The 17,638-nt window shown below is 46.7% G+C and overlaps 5 protein-coding genes across 5 annotated transcripts; 2 read left to right on the plus strand and 3 right to left on the minus strand.

Moving 5' to 3' along the window:
- The first annotated feature begins 1,635 nt into the window (after positions 1-1,635).
- LOC101766243 (ATP-citrate synthase beta chain protein 1) lies at positions 1,636-7,909 on the plus strand. The gene is made up of 17 exons (XM_004967513.4): positions 1,636-1,790; positions 3,426-3,542; positions 3,623-3,725; positions 3,851-3,916; positions 3,999-4,122; positions 4,373-4,507; positions 5,071-5,131; positions 5,222-5,298; positions 5,532-5,687; positions 5,790-5,918; positions 6,022-6,154; positions 6,263-6,390; positions 6,541-6,646; positions 6,757-6,833; positions 6,927-6,997; positions 7,110-7,394; positions 7,522-7,909. The coding sequence occupies exons 2-17, from the start codon at positions 3,443-3,445 to the stop codon at positions 7,595-7,597; spliced, it is 1,827 nt and encodes a 608-aa protein (XP_004967570.1). The 5' UTR covers positions 1,636-1,790; positions 3,426-3,442; the 3' UTR covers positions 7,598-7,909.
- A 328-nt stretch (positions 7,910-8,237) lies between these two features.
- Positions 8,238-8,891, minus strand: LOC111257175 (probable pectinesterase 29). The gene has a single exon (XM_022826253.1). The coding sequence runs from the start codon at positions 8,889-8,891 to the stop codon at positions 8,445-8,447; it is 447 nt and encodes a 148-aa protein (XP_022681988.1). The 3' UTR covers positions 8,238-8,444.
- Positions 8,892-8,924: 33 nt separating this feature from the next.
- On the minus strand, positions 8,925-9,561 carry LOC101777473 (probable pectinesterase 66). Its single transcript, XM_022826255.1, has 2 exons — positions 9,386-9,561; positions 8,925-9,156 (listed from the first exon to the last, which is right to left on the minus strand). Exons 1-2 carry the CDS (start codon positions 9,559-9,561, stop codon positions 8,925-8,927), a joined length of 408 nt encoding a protein of 135 aa, XP_022681990.1.
- A 3,308-nt stretch (positions 9,562-12,869) lies between these two features.
- On the plus strand, positions 12,870-13,514 carry LOC101778286 (Werner Syndrome-like exonuclease). The gene has a single exon (XM_004971462.1). The coding sequence runs from the start codon at positions 12,870-12,872 to the stop codon at positions 13,512-13,514; it is 645 nt and encodes a 214-aa protein (XP_004971519.1).
- Positions 13,515-16,633: 3,119 nt separating this feature from the next.
- Positions 16,634-17,278, minus strand: LOC101778685. The gene has a single exon (XM_004971463.1). It carries the CDS (start codon positions 17,276-17,278, stop codon positions 16,634-16,636), a length of 645 nt encoding a protein of 214 aa, XP_004971520.1.
- Between the last annotated feature and the right edge of the window lie 360 nt (positions 17,279-17,638).

Consider the following 17,638-nt stretch of genomic DNA (forward strand, 5'->3'; position numbering starts at 1 on the left):
GGAATGTAGAGGGTGGTTCTCGCTGGCGTCAGATGCGAATTAGGAGGAGGGGACAAGCGAAGAGCGACACGTGCGAGCTATTCTATTTTTTTCATCCACGCGAGTGGATAAGGGATGGGGCAGGGGCCTCTTGACTTATTGCTATCGGGAGAGCCCTCTCCCGCTAGTAGCCTCCAACAATTAATTCTTGATGACACATTTTCGAAACGCAACAAAATCTACCTACTTAGGTGGACATCCGACGAAGTACAACATACATGCCGTACGAGTAGGACAACTTCTTACAAGTTTTTTAAGGAGGGACTATATTACAACTTTTTCTTTTTGATCTGGCAATGGTCATTAGCTATCCGATCAGCAACGGAAATCAATCGTTTATCTTCTACCTCATCTTAGCATCTTTTTTCTCAACACATGTTTTCTTCTTAGTGCATGCACCATGCGCGCAGAGCACCTACTCTCCCCGCACCGTCCTAGACCAGTATCTCCCCTACCCCATCGCTGGCCCATCACTCATCCATTTCCGCCCATGGCTAGCAGCGGCCCTATGCCTCGCCACTCTGCCCCTGTGTTCCCTCCTCCTCCGCTAGTCTACCTTCCTTCTCTAAACCTCTTTCTAAGGTACTAGTCATAAGCAATCCTAACCCTAAGCCATGGCCATTAGCTTCGACTGGATCACCGCAAATTATATGTTGCTCATGTATATACATATGACATCCATCACAATTATCATCGAATATCTTCATATAGAGAAGGATGAGCATGTGCATCAATACCATATTAATTTGGTGAAACCTATAACAAACTGCTCTATTTTTATCATAAAATAAATAATGGTAGAACATGAACTACACCTCTATTTTTTGGTGTTTGGTTCCACGGACTAAAATTTAGTCCCTATCACATCGAATGTTTAGATACTAATTAGGAGTATTAAATATAGACTAATTACAAAACTAATTGCACAAATGGAGGCTAATTCGCGAGATGAATCTATTAAGCCTAATTAGTCCCTGATTTGACAATGTGATGTTACAGTAAATATGTGCTAATCATGAATTAATTAGGCTTAATAGATTCGTCTCGCGAATTAGCCTCCATCTGTGCAATTGGTTTTATAATTAGCTCATATTTAGTCCTCCTAATTAGTATCTAAACATTCGATGTGACAGGGACTAAACTTTAGTCCGTGGAACCAAACACCCCTTAAGTTGGTCTGAATAATTCTTGATAGTGACAACTCCGAGAAATTAGCACATGCTAGCATAAGTTTATCTAAACTGAAACACCCAGCCACATCAAAGCCACACATTTCTTTTCTTGTCAACCTCCTTTTGTGTAGCTATTGAAAACCATGAAGAGAAATTCCTCAATCCATGCGCTCATTTTCAAACATGTACCGGTCTAAAAAGTTCGTATATGACTAAAACTAGACGAGAAACGGCGTTGTACCATTTGTCGCTCGCCCGTGCTACTCCCTCCCGTTCCAGGCTTCCCAGCCGGTTGTTAAACCCAAGCTAGCAGTCTATTACCACGGCTCGTGGACCCGGTCCAGACAGCCCTCCCGGCGGCGGCCGTGCTCGTGGCCTCGTGGGTAGATGGGGAGTGCGTCGCTCGCCTCGCCTACTCCTCACCGGCCCCCATACATCCTCCACCCGCCACTATAAATCCCTCTGCTCCCGGCCCAGCTCTGCTCCGCCCGCCCCCGAGCGACGCACCACTGATCTCCCGGCGACACCCCGCCCTCCCCCTCCGGCCGCGCCTCGCTTCGCCTCCCCACGCTTCGGAAGGTTCGCAGCTCCCACCCCCCACACAACATGCACACTCCCCCGCTGCTCCTGCTTCTGCTGCTTGCGGCTCGTGCTGTGCGGCATTAGGCCGAACGCTCGGCGGCTCGGATCGCCGGGCCGCGGATCTGAGGATCCGCGCGCGCCGCTGGCACCGGGATCGCGCGAGGATCTCGCGGCTGGCGTCGGATTTAGTCGGTTCTGGTGGGAATGGGCTGCCTGCATGCGGGCGTGTGATCTGAATTCGACTGGGGAGTGATCCCGTAGCGCGAGCTCGGGTTTGATTGCTGCGCGGGTGGTATCAGGGGTCGTGGGGTTTTGTCGGGTACTTGTGATTTGGACTTCGGGGTACTGTTTTTGTATGGATCTGGGGAGATCTCGCGGTTTGGTTCTGTTGGATTTGGTGGGTTTGGGAAGGGCAATTAGCGAGGGTTTAAATTTGTCGTGTTTCGGAAGTTAGCTCTGATATACAGTGCTGAATGACTCTGTTGTTAATGGTCATTTTTACTCGTCCTAATTTGTTTGCAAGTGATGACTGGGAACCTGTGATCTTGTGGGAATGGTAGCTTTGTCGGTACTGGGGCTTTGAATTTGATGACTCGTGACTGGGATGCTAAAACAAAAGGAAAGATTCGGTCGGTTAGTGGGATTAATAGCGTTACCGGTACTTGGATTCGCATTTGGTGGTAGCCGGCGGACTTGGATGTTAGAAGCAAAGAGATTTGGACAACTCAATGCTGTAGCGTATTATTTTGCTCCATTTTGGCATTGATGGATGAGGGAACTAGTTGGGGTTGGGGCAATGGTGCCAATAAAATTTGCTGGTGTTTCGTACTTGAGATTTCTAGCTCCTTTATGTTATACTTTCGAATATTGAGCAGCATTTTGAGGGTTGTCTAGTGTCCTGTTTTATGTGGTGCACAGTGGATTTGGGATGGCAAGTTCACACTTGGATCTGAGTGTCCTGTTTTATTGAGTGCTTTTGTATTTTTTATATGATCATGTTGCAGTTGGATTTAATACACCTGGCATAATGTATTTACAACCTACTTAGCACTGTAAATTCTTTTTTTTGTGCCTGATGTAAGTTTTGCCTGTAATTTCTTGTTTCTGATCACTGAAAAAGATTCCTTAGCTGCATGGTTTCTGAGAAGTAGAATTAGCTCTAGTTCTCCATTAAATATTGGATGCTTAGAAAGCAATTACTGAAAATAATTCAAAGAAATAAATGTCCAGTAGGTATATAGCTTTCTGTTTTTTGTATTTTCTCGCTTCTTGTAGCTGCTCATTGTGATGGGATGAATGGTGTATGATGCTTCACTATTAGTTTGGTTTTTGTAGCTCAGTGCTGCAGTTACTGAAAAACCGGAGCTGGTCATCATGGTACCTAGGGTCATTTATTGTACTTGTACTTCCTAGAGTAGCGTGTTTTGACCATTATAGTGGTTGTCTAAGCATAATAAATATTGCCTGGAATTTTTGTTTCCCAATTTGTTTATTCGTGTCATCCATTCAACCGTTCATTTCTCTGCACAAGCACTGCTACAAGGATTGTGGAGAGGCTCGTTTATCATGATTTTGCATTATTTGTTCAGTAAACTATTCTTTGTTATCACATTCTGATTCCATTTTTTACAGGTGAAGTAAAGTAAATCATGGCGACAGGCCAACTTTTCTCGAAAACTACCCAAGCATTATTCTACAATTACAAGCAACTTCCCATCCAACGGATGCTTGATTTTGACTTCCTCTGTGGTACACATCTGACTGTTTATTCTTGTTTGAATCGAATCCCTATTTTACTTCTTTCTTATTGACTATATGTCTCTTTATAGGGAGAGAAACACCTTCTGTTGCTGGAATAATCAATCCTGGTTCTGATGGTTTTCAGAAACTTTTCTTTGGTCAAGAGGAAATTGCTATTCCAGTTCATCCTACGTAGGTTCTCTAGGTCCTTGTATGGGCCATTTCAATGAGCAAGAAAATAGTTCTATTTTTGGTGGAGATGATTATGCTATCTAATTGTTAGCACAACTTGGTATTTACTTATGTATCTTTTGTAGAGTTGAAGCTGCCTGCAATGCCCACCCAACAGCCGATGTATTTATCAACTTTGCATCCTTCCGGAGGTTAGTTATGATTAGTGTTCTTTTGTGAAAGAGTGCATGGTCTTGAGTAACTACATGTTAACTGTACTTGCTTATTTTGCAGTGCTGCTGCTTCTTCAATGTCAGCTTTGAAGCAACCAACGATAAGAGTTGTAGCTATTATTGCTGAGGGTGTTCCTGAATCAGATGCAAAGCAGCTAATTAGTTTTGCACGTGCTAATAACAAGGTAAGGACTAAGCTTTACATTAACAAACTGCTTTTTTCGACCTAAGTGTTTGTCTATGGACTATCATCATAAATTTGTACCTTTTCATTTCACATCAATAAAGGATCACATCCATCTAGAAAAGTTCATAGAAAATAATGGCCTCTGGTTCATCCAGATACTGCTATTGGCACACGCACACTCCATGTCCTATCTGACATCGGCGTATTTGTTCCTTATATTTGTTAAGCAGTTTTAGTATTATATGTAGGTCATCATTGGACCTGCAACAGTTGGAGGAATTCAAGCTGGTGCTTTCAAGATTGGTGATACTGCTGGAACCATTGACAACATAATTCAGTGCAAGCTTTACAGGCCTGGCTCCGTCGGTTTTGTGTCTAAATCGGTAGCGCCTTTATACCCCTTTTTCATTATTTGGTTTGCTTGTCCACATACAACAACATAAGCAGCAACAGAACCCTTGTTTTACCAAGTAATCTGGGGTAAGCTAGAGATGAAACCAAACAAGAGCTAAGACACTAAGAAAGAAAGTCACAACAGAAATATCGAAATAGTTCAAGTAATTACAATATTAGTAAAAGAAACTAAAGTTCTAGCTTGTCCACATGAATACTTAAATATCTATCTGATGCTAAGGAGGAGCAAATGTTCTGTTTCTTAGCTGATGGAAGTATTGTAGAACATATATGATGTGCTAGCAACTTTCAAGAATTTTGAGTGTAGAGCATGAGGCTTGGCTTTATGTTTAGCTAGATGTAAATGTAAATGTAAATGCGTATGCAATTATTTTTTGTTGCCTGAACCACTGAATTTCTGTCTATTCTATTTCTGACTCACTGGCTAGTATATGCTCATTTGCATTTGTATTCTGAGTGTCATTTTTAATGATTATATGCATCCCGAATGCCAATGGGGTAATGACAAACTAATATTTCATTACATCAACAGGGTGGCATGTCAAACGAGATGTACAACACCATTGCCAGAGTGACAGATGGTATTTATGAAGGTAAAACAGCTGTGGATAAATGTAAATATTTAATATTTCAACGCACGCAAAAAATGCATGTGTACTAACTATTTTTTTTAATGTAATCAGGAATTGCAATTGGAGGGGATGTTTTCCCTGGATCAACTCTATCAGATCACATTCTGCGTTTTAATAACATACCGCAGGTTTGACATCTGAACTGGTTCAGATCTTTATGTGGAAATTAGTGCGAGTTTTCTTTTAGCACTATGCATATTTATCATTGACCTTTATGAAGTCTCTTGTTTTTGACTAATTTATATCTCCTATCTGTGATGGAATCCATAAACTGTCATTATTGTAGCTATTTAACTTGGTCACATCCTTAGTATCAGTATACCAATAACTTCTTGTTGTACTCCATGTTTATTGGCTTTAGGTTAAAATGATGGTAGTTCTTGGGGAACTTGGTGGAAAAGATGAGTATTCACTTGTCGAAGCCTTGAAACAAGGGAAGGTTCAGAAACCAGTTGTTGCATGGGTTAGTGGGACATGCGCTCGTCTATTCAAATCGGAAGTGCAGTTTGGCCATGCTGTAAGTTTAAAATAACTACTTGCATCTATTTTTCCACTTATTTCTGTCAGAAGAACAGTATATTTACCATCCAGAGATCTTTTTTTTTCTGGGACATAACAGGGTGCAAAGAGTGGTGGCGAGTTGGAATCAGCCCAAGCTAAGAATGAGGCACTAAGGGAAGCTGGTGCAATTGTGCCTACTTCATATGAAGCTCTGGAAAGTGCTATTAAGGAGACATTTGAGAAACTGGTATGTTGATGAGGTCTTTTGCATTGTGATTATCTTTCTAGCATTAGTATTGGATAATCTGTGGTATGGGAATCAAGCTTCTGAGGCTAAATATATTCGACAGGTTGAGGATGGAAAGATTTCTCCTGTGGCTGAAATTACACCTCCCCCCATTCCCGAGGACCTCAAAACTGCAATCAAGAGTGGGAAGGTCCGGGCTCCTACCCACATCATCTCCACTATCTCTGATGACAGAGGTTAGATTGGTGGTGCCATGTTGTTCTATTTATGCTCTATGCTCAACATTTGTCTGTCTCTCCCCTTGGAACTCTGGAAGTAATTTTGGGTGCATGATTGTGATGCAGGCGAGGAGCCATGTTATGCTGGTGTACCTATGTCTACAATTATTGAACAGGGTTATGGAGTTGGCGATGTTATCTCTCTTTTGTGGTTCAAGCGTAGCCTGCCTCGCTATTGCACTCAGTTTATTGAGGTAAGTTACGGACTTATATGATGTAGTGATGTTATTATCCTATCTTCTTTAAATAGCTGAAGTTTCAGTAGTGGTTTATAATTCTGACCAACAGTGTTTTTCTATATCTGGAGTTTATTTAATCTAAAAGGGGCTTTCATGTGTCTCCAGATATGCATCATGCTTTGCGCTGACCATGGTCCCTGTGTATCCGGTGCTCATAACTCTATAGTTACTGCTCGGGCTGGAAAGGACCTTGTTTCCAGCTTGGTGTCTGGTGAGATTTTGTTTGATTTCTACATGCAAAACCTTTACCATTCAGTGCACATTTGCATAGAGTACCAATATTTATGGTTGAAACATTAAAATGGGATGCTGTTATCACAGGATTATTGACAATTGGTCCCCGTTTCGGTGGAGCAATTGATGATGCAGCCCGATACTTCAAAGATGCATGTGATAGGGTGAGCCAACTTAGATTCTCCTTTCCTTTATGGCATCCCCATGTTTTTTATATCGATTAATCACTCTAATGGGTCTGTAACAATTGGTTCCAGGGTCTCACACCTTACGAGTTTGTTGAAGGCATGAAAAAGAAGGGAATCCGTGTCCCTGGGATCGGTCACAGGTATAGCATGCGTATCCATTGCATATGTTATCATAAAAAATCTCTGCACTTGAAAAATACGAGCAGTTATTCATTTGATCTTGCACTAAGCTCACTTTCCTGTGTTGATTAGGATCAAGAGCAGGGACAACAGGGATAAGCGTGTGCAGCTTCTACAAAAATATGCTCACACACATTTCCCTTCCGTCAAGTACATGGAATATGCTGTTCAGGTTGAGACCTACACATTGTCAAAAGCCAACAATTTGGTTATGAATGTCGATGGTGCGATCGGGTCGCTTTTCTTGGATCTTCTATCAGGAAGTGGAATGTTCACCAAACAGGAGATCGACGAGATAGTTGAGATTGGTTATCTTAATGGGCTTTTCGTGCTTGCACGTTCAATTGGTCTGATTGGGTGAGTCCTTGACATTTCTCTGTGGTTTTGCTATGCTAATGATTCTAACGTTTGGGTTATATGTTGCACTTGTATTTTTCTATTTTTGCAACTACTCACTGAACAAATGTGGTATTTGGATCCACAGGCACACTTTCGACCAGAAGAGGCTCAAGCAGCCACTCTACCGTCATCCATGGGAGGATGTCCTCTACACCAAGTGAGATAGAATCATTCTTTGCGCCGGAATTATTATCATCACCTAGGGCTTCCATCTGTCTGTACACTTCATAAAGTTGAGCACAATTGCATAAAAGTTTAAAGTTGTGATTGATGGTGAAACTAGGAGAGGAAGAAAACATCACTAGTCAGCACTAGTCTGTGTGTTTTATACTTTTATGTGAAGCTGCAAATTCAAGTCTCAGGTCCTGATTTTTGTCCTGCCATGAACCATTAGGTCATATGATATTGGAGAGGATACTTTTAATTGTTGTTTCATGACCCGGTCTCAGAAAAGAAGTTTTCCCTTAAAATGATGTCTCTTTTGTAGCTGCAGCTGGTTCGAGTCTGTCACTCTGCGCATGCTCACGGTCATGAGACATGAGTTCGATATCTGTTTTGAGTTGTCCTTGGAGACCGCATTTTTACACCATGTCGCCATCTATCTACCTTGTCCCCCTCTCATTTCCTCCTCGCGTACGCAAAAGATCTTGAAGTCAAGTAACACCAGCAACCATTTTTCACTGCCTATGCGCATCTGAGACCGAGTCGACACGACCCAACCAGTAAATTTGCATACATCGTGCTTAGTCACATCGTTATTGCCAGACTGATTCTATCGTGGCTGCGCGTCGAGCCAGCCGTCGCCGGAGACGTAGGAGACGTCGACGAACTTGGCGAGCTCGACGCCGCCGAGCGCCTTGGTCCAAGGCACCCGCTCCGTCCGGTTGGACCCCTGCCCCGTGCAGCCCGCCTCCACCATCGTCAGCGTGTCCCTGTTGCACATCAAAACCACCAAACCAATCAGATTGCAAAGCAGGGTAGAGGGCAAACGAAACGACGCGCGGCGACTCACTCTTTGCCCTTGTAGTTCCAGGCGTCCCAGCCCTGTCCGACGACGACGCCGGACATGTCCGTCTGGTAGAAGATGACCCTGGCGTAGCCCCGCCACGCGCGGCCCAGGTACGCCGGCGTGACGCCCCGCACGGTGCACCCCCGGAACACGAACCCGCCCGCGTCGTCCTCGCTCGTCCGGCCCTGCGCCGTGATGAACCCGGGCGACACCGGCGCCGGCGCCGTCCATATCTCGCACCCCTGGAACATGGACTGGCCGTTGCCCCAGATGAAGTCCATGGCGCCCTCGATGTAGCAGGCCTCGTAGTAGTGCCTCCCGTCCATGTCGCTCAGCGTGTCCTGCACGCCCACGAAGCCGCACCGGTAGAACGACGACCGGTCACCGAACACCAGCGCCGCCACCGCCGGCGTGATCCCGCCGTCCACGACGTACGTGTTCTGCATGCTCCGCGGCGGCGGCGGGTTCCATCGCGTCAGCTAGCAATCCCGGCCGGCGCGTGCGGCGATCATTGACGAGGAGGGGCGACGGGAGCTGACCTTGAAGGTGATGTCGCGGGCCATGAAGTCGGTGGAGTAGGCGGCGAACGTCGGGGAGGCGGCGGTGCTCGTGTCATTGCTGGCGTGATCCGCCCACTCGATCGACGTCTGCTGCCTCCCCTCGCCTTCCAGCAGGATGAAGCTCTTGTTCTGAGGTATCATCACCTTCTCACTTGTTGCATGCGTCAACCATGGCCAGAAACAGAGGCAAAATTAGCTTAAACCTTACTTCGCCTAATACCAAAATGGAGCGAATCTAGATTGAAGGCAGCGTAATCTCAAACTAAAAAAATTGCATTGTCCAAATTCAGGATTGAGATCCAATCATCGTGTAAAAGTATAAAAAAGTAGCAGCATTATATTCAAACTACAACAACACAAGGGATGCATGAATTACTTACTTGTAGACGCCCGCGGCGACGTGAACTCGGATCCACTGGTAGTTGCCGAACGGGACAGAGTCGACGGCGTGCTGGACGGACTTGAAGTCGGCGCCCCCGTTCCGGTTGACGAAGATGCTTCGCACCACGGTGCCCGCAGCGGCGGCGTCGCAGCAACCTCGAGGCACGGCGGCCATGGAAGCTAGCACGGCGAGTGCAGCAACGGCTAGGGCCATTTTGGAAGACGATGGCCCTAGCCGGAGCTTCATGTTGCCCCTGACGAGAAGACTAACCGGCAGCAGCAGATGGGAGAGCTGGGAGGTGAAGCGAGTAAATCCGGGGGTGAGTTTGGAAACGTATGAATTCTCATCATGGCTGCGTTATTGGAATTTGGCAACTAATCGCGTCGGTTCCCATGTTCCTATAATCTGTGCGCGAATGCGTATCTCACGTGACTTTTGCTTTGTCTAGGCACGCAACCTGCTGGCTGCTGCTTCGAGGTCTTCCATAATGTATGAACTTCACGATGTTCACTGGAGTTTCGATCGACAAATATAAATAAACAATCTGCTTCATAAAAAATATGAAACTACAAACACTTTGAGAAAAATATGGAAAATAAATGATCTCGTATATCACAAACCACTGACTCAAGTTGTATGAAACCTTTGCAATTGCAATCCTTGTTCCTTGATAGTACATTTTAGAATTTCAGCTCCATGCCTACTGGCCCGCACAAGGCAATGTTAGGCTCCAATATGGAGGTGTAGTAGGCATGACCGCATGAATGCTTAAACAAGTTGTCAAAACATTTCGCAATGTCTAACTGAAACAAACATAACCTCAGCCTAGCAATACTAGCGGCTACTGCCAGCGAGAAGTGGAGAATTGGATTTAGAAGATGAAATGTTTTCCTTGGAAGATGAAATATCTCCACTATCTCCAGGAGCTAACTACTGCCTCACTCGGTAAGTTCAAGGGACGATCAACTGCTGAAGTCGTTATTAAAAACCGTCGCGGAGCGGTAACGAGAGGCCGGCGGGGAGGAGTAACGTCTGATTGCGAAGGCTTTCCACTTATGCTCCCGCGCCCGCCGATCATCAATTGATCGAAGCTTCTTCATTTCCAACTCCATGGCTCGCCGCACCGTCCGCTCTGGATTCTTCTTTTTTACGAACCGTACTGGTGGTGCGAGTTTCTATTGATATAATAGAAAAAAATATAAGATTACAGTTTCTAGAAGGCCATAAGCACGAAAAGAAAAGAAAGAAAAAATAAAATAGCTCGACTCGTCCGGTTGGATTGGGACGTCAACGCGGGATTCACTCAAATCAAAACCGCTAAACCTGACCAGTTGGATTGGAACATCAACGCGCTCGTACCACTCCACTCAACCTGCCTTTATCGCAGCACCCCAACAGTCTCATGCTCATGTAGTTGTCGAACCTCCAGACGTAACTCCGCGTTGACAGGGAAACGAGACAGTTAGATCGCACGCTAAGAAGGCCACTGCCATGCAGAACCCTTCGCCATAGTGCCGCTGCAACATCACACTCCCCCGACAGAGTGAAACCACCAGATCCGGACTTCTCGTAGGCTACCTCACAGTCGCCGCCATGAAAACACAACACACGGAGCCTCGCCATATCTGCTGTTGGACTCCTCCTCCCTCTCGTTGCTTCAAGGAAACTCCATGTCACGGTTCCATTTCTGTTATCGCCGTCAGGATGGTGAGAAATATTGCCCCGCTACCCAAGGTCTCCATCAAATAGCCAAGCCGCCGCCGTAGGTCGACTTTGCCTTGATGCTCAACCCGCGCACATAGACTCCACCGCCGTGCCCACGAACCAAAGAAGTCGCTTGCACCGTCTTCCGACGATGTACCGCACCGTAGTAGCCCAGCATAGCTGAGCAACCCACCGCAGTCTGCTGCAAGCCAAATCATCCCACGATGTCGTTGCTGCAAGCGCCGTCCCTCGATGCAATCCGACACCGCACTGACAGCTGCCAAGCAACGCCAGCCGCCGCGGTCCGATGCAAACAGGCAACCCGACAACGGCTGGCATGCGGCATGGCTCGGCTGCCTTAATTTTTTTATATGCTTCAGGTCTTAATTGTGTTTTGGGATATTACTTTTGATTTGGATTTTATCAAGATTATGGTATATCAGTTTATTTTACTGCTCCCTGACTGAGCGTTCACTCTGGTAGCAATTCATGTTTTAACTTTATTGAGTTCGCGTTACAACATAAGGATCGAGTACAAATTTCAACCATCAACTGCCAAACTATTTAGAATGCTACGATCAACTATCGATACTAGACGAATTACTCCCCTTGGTGGTTTTAATCTCGGTTTCCTGTTGAGATGGACGGCAGCATCGGAAGTTTGCAGAGTCAGCCATCTCTCTCCCTACAAGCAGAAATGGACGAAAGAAGCCGACAAGCCATCATATCCTTCCTAAGTAAATTGGGAACTTTCATATCGCATATTCGCATTTGGTAGTAAATGCAAACTGTAAATGGTAAAAAAAAACTGCGATTACACTGACTATGTTAGTTGCACACTTTGTTTGGTTTTATTCGGGTACGTGGGTTAAGATCATGGCATATTGCACTTGCAAAAGATGAGAATGTGGAGGGAGGAACACAGCTTGAGGACAATAGGTGTAGTCCAGGAGATACTGAGACCCCATGGCATTGACATAAGCAGTTTTTGCTGGCGGCCATCAACTGCGAACCAAGTAAATGAGAGGGGAGCTTTGAGAGAAAATGGTGTAGGATGGGTCTTGATGCGTAGTACAATATATATATTGGTAATATGAAACAACAAATTTGGTGCCTTGTGGATTAAAAAAGAACATATTTCACGTAAAAAATCGCATGACTTGTGACTTGCGACGTGTGCGTGTGGGAGCCTCCTGAAATTTTTTATTATTTTTTAGTGTAAAACCCTTCAATCCTGGAGATTAAAGATGTGACTTTAGTCCCGGATGAAATACCCGGAACTAAAAGTCGGGACCTTTATTCCGAATTATTAGTTCCGGTCGGAAAAATCGAGATAGGTTTTCCAACCAGGTTTACAGCTCGTTTTTCTAAGGGAGAGAAAGATGGCATCCCTATAATTTTCACTCATGCAATGATATTCAATCTACCGTTTTCTGTTCAAAAGAATTCGGTCAATGCAAATTTCCCTACGGAATCGCAGTATGACCACGCCACAATTTCCCGTAGTCACTGATTACTGCTTCGCTCGGTAACACCCAAAAAGAGATGCATCTTCGGGATTACGCTGCGACGCTTCGAGTTACGAAATGGATCGGGAATACGTGGCGCTAATGCATTAATCACTCAGACGGATCAACTCGCCCATGAACAGTCAGCAGCACTATAAATACGAGACCTCCGTACACTCTCATTCCTCACAAACCAGTATAGAGACTACAGACTAGAGACTAGAGAGTAGAAAAAGCAAAGCGTCTCGTACGTCCTCCGTAGCAGCCACGATGTTCGGGCGCTTTGCCATGCCAAGCACCCAAGCTTCCTCCAACCCGACCACCCGCCTCACCGTCCGCTTCGGCTCCGCCATGATCGACACCACGGTCACCCGCGACGCCGCGGCCGCCGACGAGTGGGTGCGCGCCGTGCGCGCCGCGAGCCCGCGCGGCGCCCCTCTCATCGTCGGCCTCGACTGCGAGTGGAAGCCCAACTACTGCAGCTGGACGACCTCCAAGGTGGCCATCCTCCAGCTCTGCGCGGGCGCCCGCTGCCTCATCCTGCAGCTCCTCTACGTCGACCGTATCCCGGCCTCCGTCAGGGGCCTCCTAGCCGACCCCGACGTGCGGCTCGTCGGCATTGGCGTCGGCGAGGACGCCGCGAAGCTGGCCGCCGACTACGGCCTCGAGTGCGCGGCGCCGGTCGACCTGGAAGGCCGCTGCAACGACCACCTGGGACTCTACGGCGGCGGCGGGAGGAGGCTGGGGCTCAAGGGCTTCGCGAGGGAGGTGCTGGGGCTCGTCATGGAGAAGCCCCGCCATGTCACCATGAGCAACTGGGAGAAGCATGACCTCGACGTGGCCCAGATCCAGTACGCGTGTATCGACGCGTACGTGTCTTACAAGCTGGGCGAGAGGGTCCTCGTCATTAACTGAAGTGGAACGTGGGGCTATCAGCTATCATCTTTGATTTGAGTTTCGTCAAGGTCGTGTGTTATGTTTGCAAACTGATGAGCAACTCAGTTCCATTAGTCAGCTGTTTTTTTTAATTCCCTTGATTTGATTAGGTTCAAAATGCTAATTAGAGGTCGGCCTCTAACTTCTTGAGGTGCAACTTTGATCCCTATCAGTCCCTGTTTAATCACATCTGTATGCTGTGAGGCCATGAAATCTGTGAACCGTATTTTAGAAAAGATGCCAGCAGGAACGTCGAAAGTATATAGAAGTTCTTTAGTATTCTACGTGAGAATTGTTGCCTAGATATTTATTCTTGAGCAATTGCTGCCATATCCCATCCTCATTAATTTGAAAAGTGATTTTTTGGATGTCAAGGATTTGTACGCCTATTGCTTAATCCACATGGTTCTTTATGCCTACAAAGGATTACATTTTGCTAAAATGTATTTGTTCGTACGGTCATCTCCCTACAAGAAAAACAATCGGTCTATATCAATCCAGTTCCCCGACAATGTTTTGTTCCATCCTGGAACAGACTGTTGATGAGGGAGAAGATCACATATTTTTTATTACTATGTCATCAGAAAGGTAAACATCAGATAAATCTTGTTTCTCAATGTGTAAAACGGACTGCAAGTTCCTCTCCACCTGAGAATAAAGTGAGTTGGGACTCCTTACCAAACTACGTGGCCAGACACCATCATGCCGTATATCAATGTATGCTGATGACGCAACAATTTTTATTGCACCGAGGAAGGAGGAAATAGATGCACTGGTCAACATCCTGTACGGATTTGGTGAAGTAACAGAGCTCAAAACAAACTTCCACAAATCAACGGTCGTCCCTATCCGCTGTGAGGGAGTACAACTCAATGAAGTTCTGCATAACCTACCTGCCAAGCGCACATTACTCCCTATCAAGTATCTAGGCCTTCCATTATCCACACAACGCCTAAGGACTGTTGACTTCCAACCTCTAATGGACAAAGCTATTGGAAAACTTACTGGCTGGAATGGAAGGAACATGACTGTGGCCGGCAGACCCACGCTCATCAAGGCCGTGCTAACTTCTCAACCGGTGTACCTACTAACGGCCTTGAAGGCATCTAAAGAAATTATGAAGAGCATTGATGATAAGAGAAAACAGTTCTTATGGGCGGGAACTGAACGCATCACGGGCGGTAAATGCAAAGTAAACTGGGTGCGATCGGCAAGGCCGAGGAGAGGGGGCGGCTGAGGGGTCCTACACCTAGCAAAATTCGCTCGAGCGTTGCGTCTACGGTAGCTTTGGCACGACTGGATGAATGAGGGTCCGCTCTCGGACCAACGGGATATTCCTTGCTCACAAGCAGACCATAAACCTTTTGCCACAGCAACCACGGTCACAATTGGGGATGGCAAGAAAGCATCCTTCTGGCACAACAGTTGGGCACAGGGACAGAGGTCGAGAGACATGGCCCCGAATTTGTTCAATATCTCCAGGATGAAGAATAGGACCCTGCACGATGCTATGACCGCTGATGTTTGGATACGAGACTTAAACCTACTACACCGCGGCTTCTCTGTGACACACTTTGTAGAGTACCACCGTCTATGGGTTGCAGTCAACCGGATACAGCTACGCCCGGATTAGCCGGACACCATCGTATGGAAACTTACGGCGGATGTGCAGTATAATTCGCAATTTGCCTACCAAGCTCGATTCTTAGGATCAACGACATCTAACTTCGACACTATCATTTGGAAAACGTGGGTGCCGCCGAAGTGTAAGTTTTTTAGCTAGCTAGCCGTACATGATAGAATATGGATAGCGGATCGCCTAGAGAGACAGGGATGGCCTAACCGGCTGCAATGCGCACTTTGTAACACAACTCAAAAGACTGACCTTCATCTTTTCACAGAGTGCTCTTTTACAAAGACAATATGGGCAGAGATGGGTGCATGGACACGATACGCTTATATTGACCCAGGCCACTGGGACGGACATGAGTCTCTGCATAGTTGGTGGACAACTTTGGCATCCGCTCAGGTGGCCAACAGGAAAGGGCTGCGAAGCTTAATTAGTCTCATCCTATGGGAAATTTGGAATGAAAGGAACACCAGGATTTTTCAAAACAAGGAGTAGGTGCTAAGCACCTAAAGTCCTTCATTAACGCGGTGAGGGATCTGTAGTATCGAGTTTTTTTTAGCACTCTTTCGTTTTCCCTTTTTTCTTTGGGATGTGCGTGTGCAGTATGTATAGAATTTTTGTACTTCGCCCGTCGGGCATTCCTCCGCTTTTTTAATATAGCAGCAGCTCTCCTGCTAGCTCGTTTCAAAAAAAAGAATAAACATTAGGTTAACTTGTCTCTTAATAGTTTTTTAGTATTTGAAGCAAATGCATAATATTCCTTGTAATCCTTTCCTCTTTCTTTGACAAACTTTTTATTATGAGAAGCACAGCTTTTAGAGCCAGGTGATTGTAGAGGTTGATGAATGATGAGTGTGTGTTGGGGGGGGGGGGGGGGGCGCAAAATTACCGCTTGAGAAACATGTTCAGCGAGTACAGCCGAGAGCTAGCATAGGCTCAGCTGCATCCCATTTGAAAAATTACACAAAGGATGCACTTTATTAAAAAAACATGGGCCAGGTGTTTTTCCATCCCATTCAAAACAAGTGATATCTTAAGAACTGTGCAATTAATTTATTTTAACTTCAGCAAACTAAATATACGAGTAAATAGCTAGAATCACTGTATATGGGTTGTAAGTAGTATTTTCTTCTTGAAAAATGTGTTTTCAGTATTACATTTCATTGAATTATCAGTTCCGTAAAGATCAGTACGATGATCAGAGTCATAGACACCACAAGAAAATGTACCATCCGTAAGCTTTCATCAACACATCATAGTTAAACTCAATTTGTTAAATGATTTCCCAGAGTATCTACATATCCCCTGAGCGTGCTCATATAAACTTTCAATGTCGAGCCAAACTCCAAAGCAGGGAATCTGACTAATGATGAAATTGCTCATCAGTTAGCGAGAGATCACGGCCGAGGTGACCAGAGATCACGGCCGAATTTAGCACGACGACGGGCGGAAGAGGCCCAGCGCTGCATCAGCGGCCCAACAAGACCCTCTCGCCCAGCCTGTAGGACACGTAGGCATCAACACAGGCGTACCCGATATGGGGCCGGTCCAGATCACGCTTCTCCCAGTCGCTCATGGCCACGCTATCGGGCTTCTCCATGTTGAGGTCCAGCACCTCCCTGGCGTACTCCTTGAGGCCCAGCCTGTCCCCGCCCACGAGGCCCAGGTAGTCGTCGCATGGGCCCTCCAGCTCCACGGGCGCCGCGCACACGAGCCCGTGGTCGTCGGCCAGCTTCGCGGCGGCGTCCACGACGCCGACGCCGACGAGCCGCACCCGGGGGTCGCGGAGGAACGCCCTGAGCACCTCCGGGACGCGGGCGAGGTAGAGCAACTGGAGGACGAGGCAGCCGGCGGAGCCGCCGGCATGGAGCTGGAGGACGGCCGCCCTGGGGGCCATCCACGCGGGGCCGCCGCCCCTGGCGGGCTGCTTGTTCCACTTGCAGTCGAGGCCGACGACGAGGGGCGCGCCGCGCGGGTGGGAGGCGCGGAGGCCCCGCACCCAGGCGTCCGCGACGGCGGCGTCGCGGGTGACGGTGGCCGCGATCTCGACGGAGCCGAAGCGGAAGGTGGAGACGGAGAGGTAGCCGTGGCCGGACGGGATCGCCCTCGGCATTCTGGTTGCTGATGATCGGGGGCGGCGCATGCATGAGCTGATCGCATCTACTACTTGATTTGATTGGCACCTCCTTTTGGAGAACCTCTGCAATGGATTGGAGCGTCAAGGCGTAATGAATCCCAAACGGTCAGTGTCCCCTTTGGATAAACCCTGATCAACTCGTTACGGGAAACGTGTGGCGGTTTTACTAGCTCCGCTCTAAAAATATACTCTAGTATATCTCTACAACTAAATCTTTACAACTAAAAAGAGGAATTAGACGAGTCAAGGGTGCATCTATATGTCGCAAGAGGCGAGAAAATAGGCTGTTGTTCCTTGAATGATTCTCCCCGCTTGACCGGTGCATACAATAATCGG

The sequence above is a fragment of the Setaria italica genome, chromosome V (genome assembly GCF_000263155.2).
Source record: "Setaria italica strain Yugu1 chromosome V, Setaria_italica_v2.0, whole genome shotgun sequence".
In the NCBI taxonomy this organism is placed as follows: domain Eukaryota; kingdom Viridiplantae; phylum Streptophyta; class Magnoliopsida; order Poales; family Poaceae; genus Setaria; species Setaria italica.

Bases quoted from the DNA above. Each gene is read 5' to 3' on its own strand.
- LOC101766243 (XM_004967513.4), top strand. From the start codon at position 3,443: ATGGCGACAGGCCAACTTTTCTCGAAAACTACCCAAGCATTATTCTAC. The intron at 5,299-5,531 runs GTTTGACATCTG...TATTGGCTTTAG, and splicing joins GTTTTAATAACATACCGCAG to GTTAAAATGATGGTAGTTCT. The intron at 7,395-7,521 runs GTGAGTCCTTGA...TTGGATCCACAG, and splicing joins CGTTCAATTGGTCTGATTGG to GCACACTTTCGACCAGAAGA.
- LOC111257175 (XM_022826253.1), bottom strand. From the start codon at position 8,891: ATGCAGAACACGTACGTCGTGGACGGCGGGATCACGCCGGCGGTGGCG.
- LOC101778685 (XM_004971463.1), bottom strand. From the start codon at position 17,278: ATGCCGAGGGCGATCCCGTCCGGCCACGGCTACCTCTCCGTCTCCACC.
- LOC101777473 (XM_022826255.1), bottom strand. From the start codon at position 9,561: ATGGCCGCCGTGCCTCGAGGTTGCTGCGACGCCGCCGCTGCGGGCACC. The intron at 9,157-9,385 runs GTAAGTAATTCA...GCATGCAACAAG, and splicing joins GTCGCCGCGGGCGTCTACAA to TGAGAAGGTGATGATACCTC.
- LOC101778286 (XM_004971462.1), top strand. From the start codon at position 12,870: ATGTTCGGGCGCTTTGCCATGCCAAGCACCCAAGCTTCCTCCAACCCG.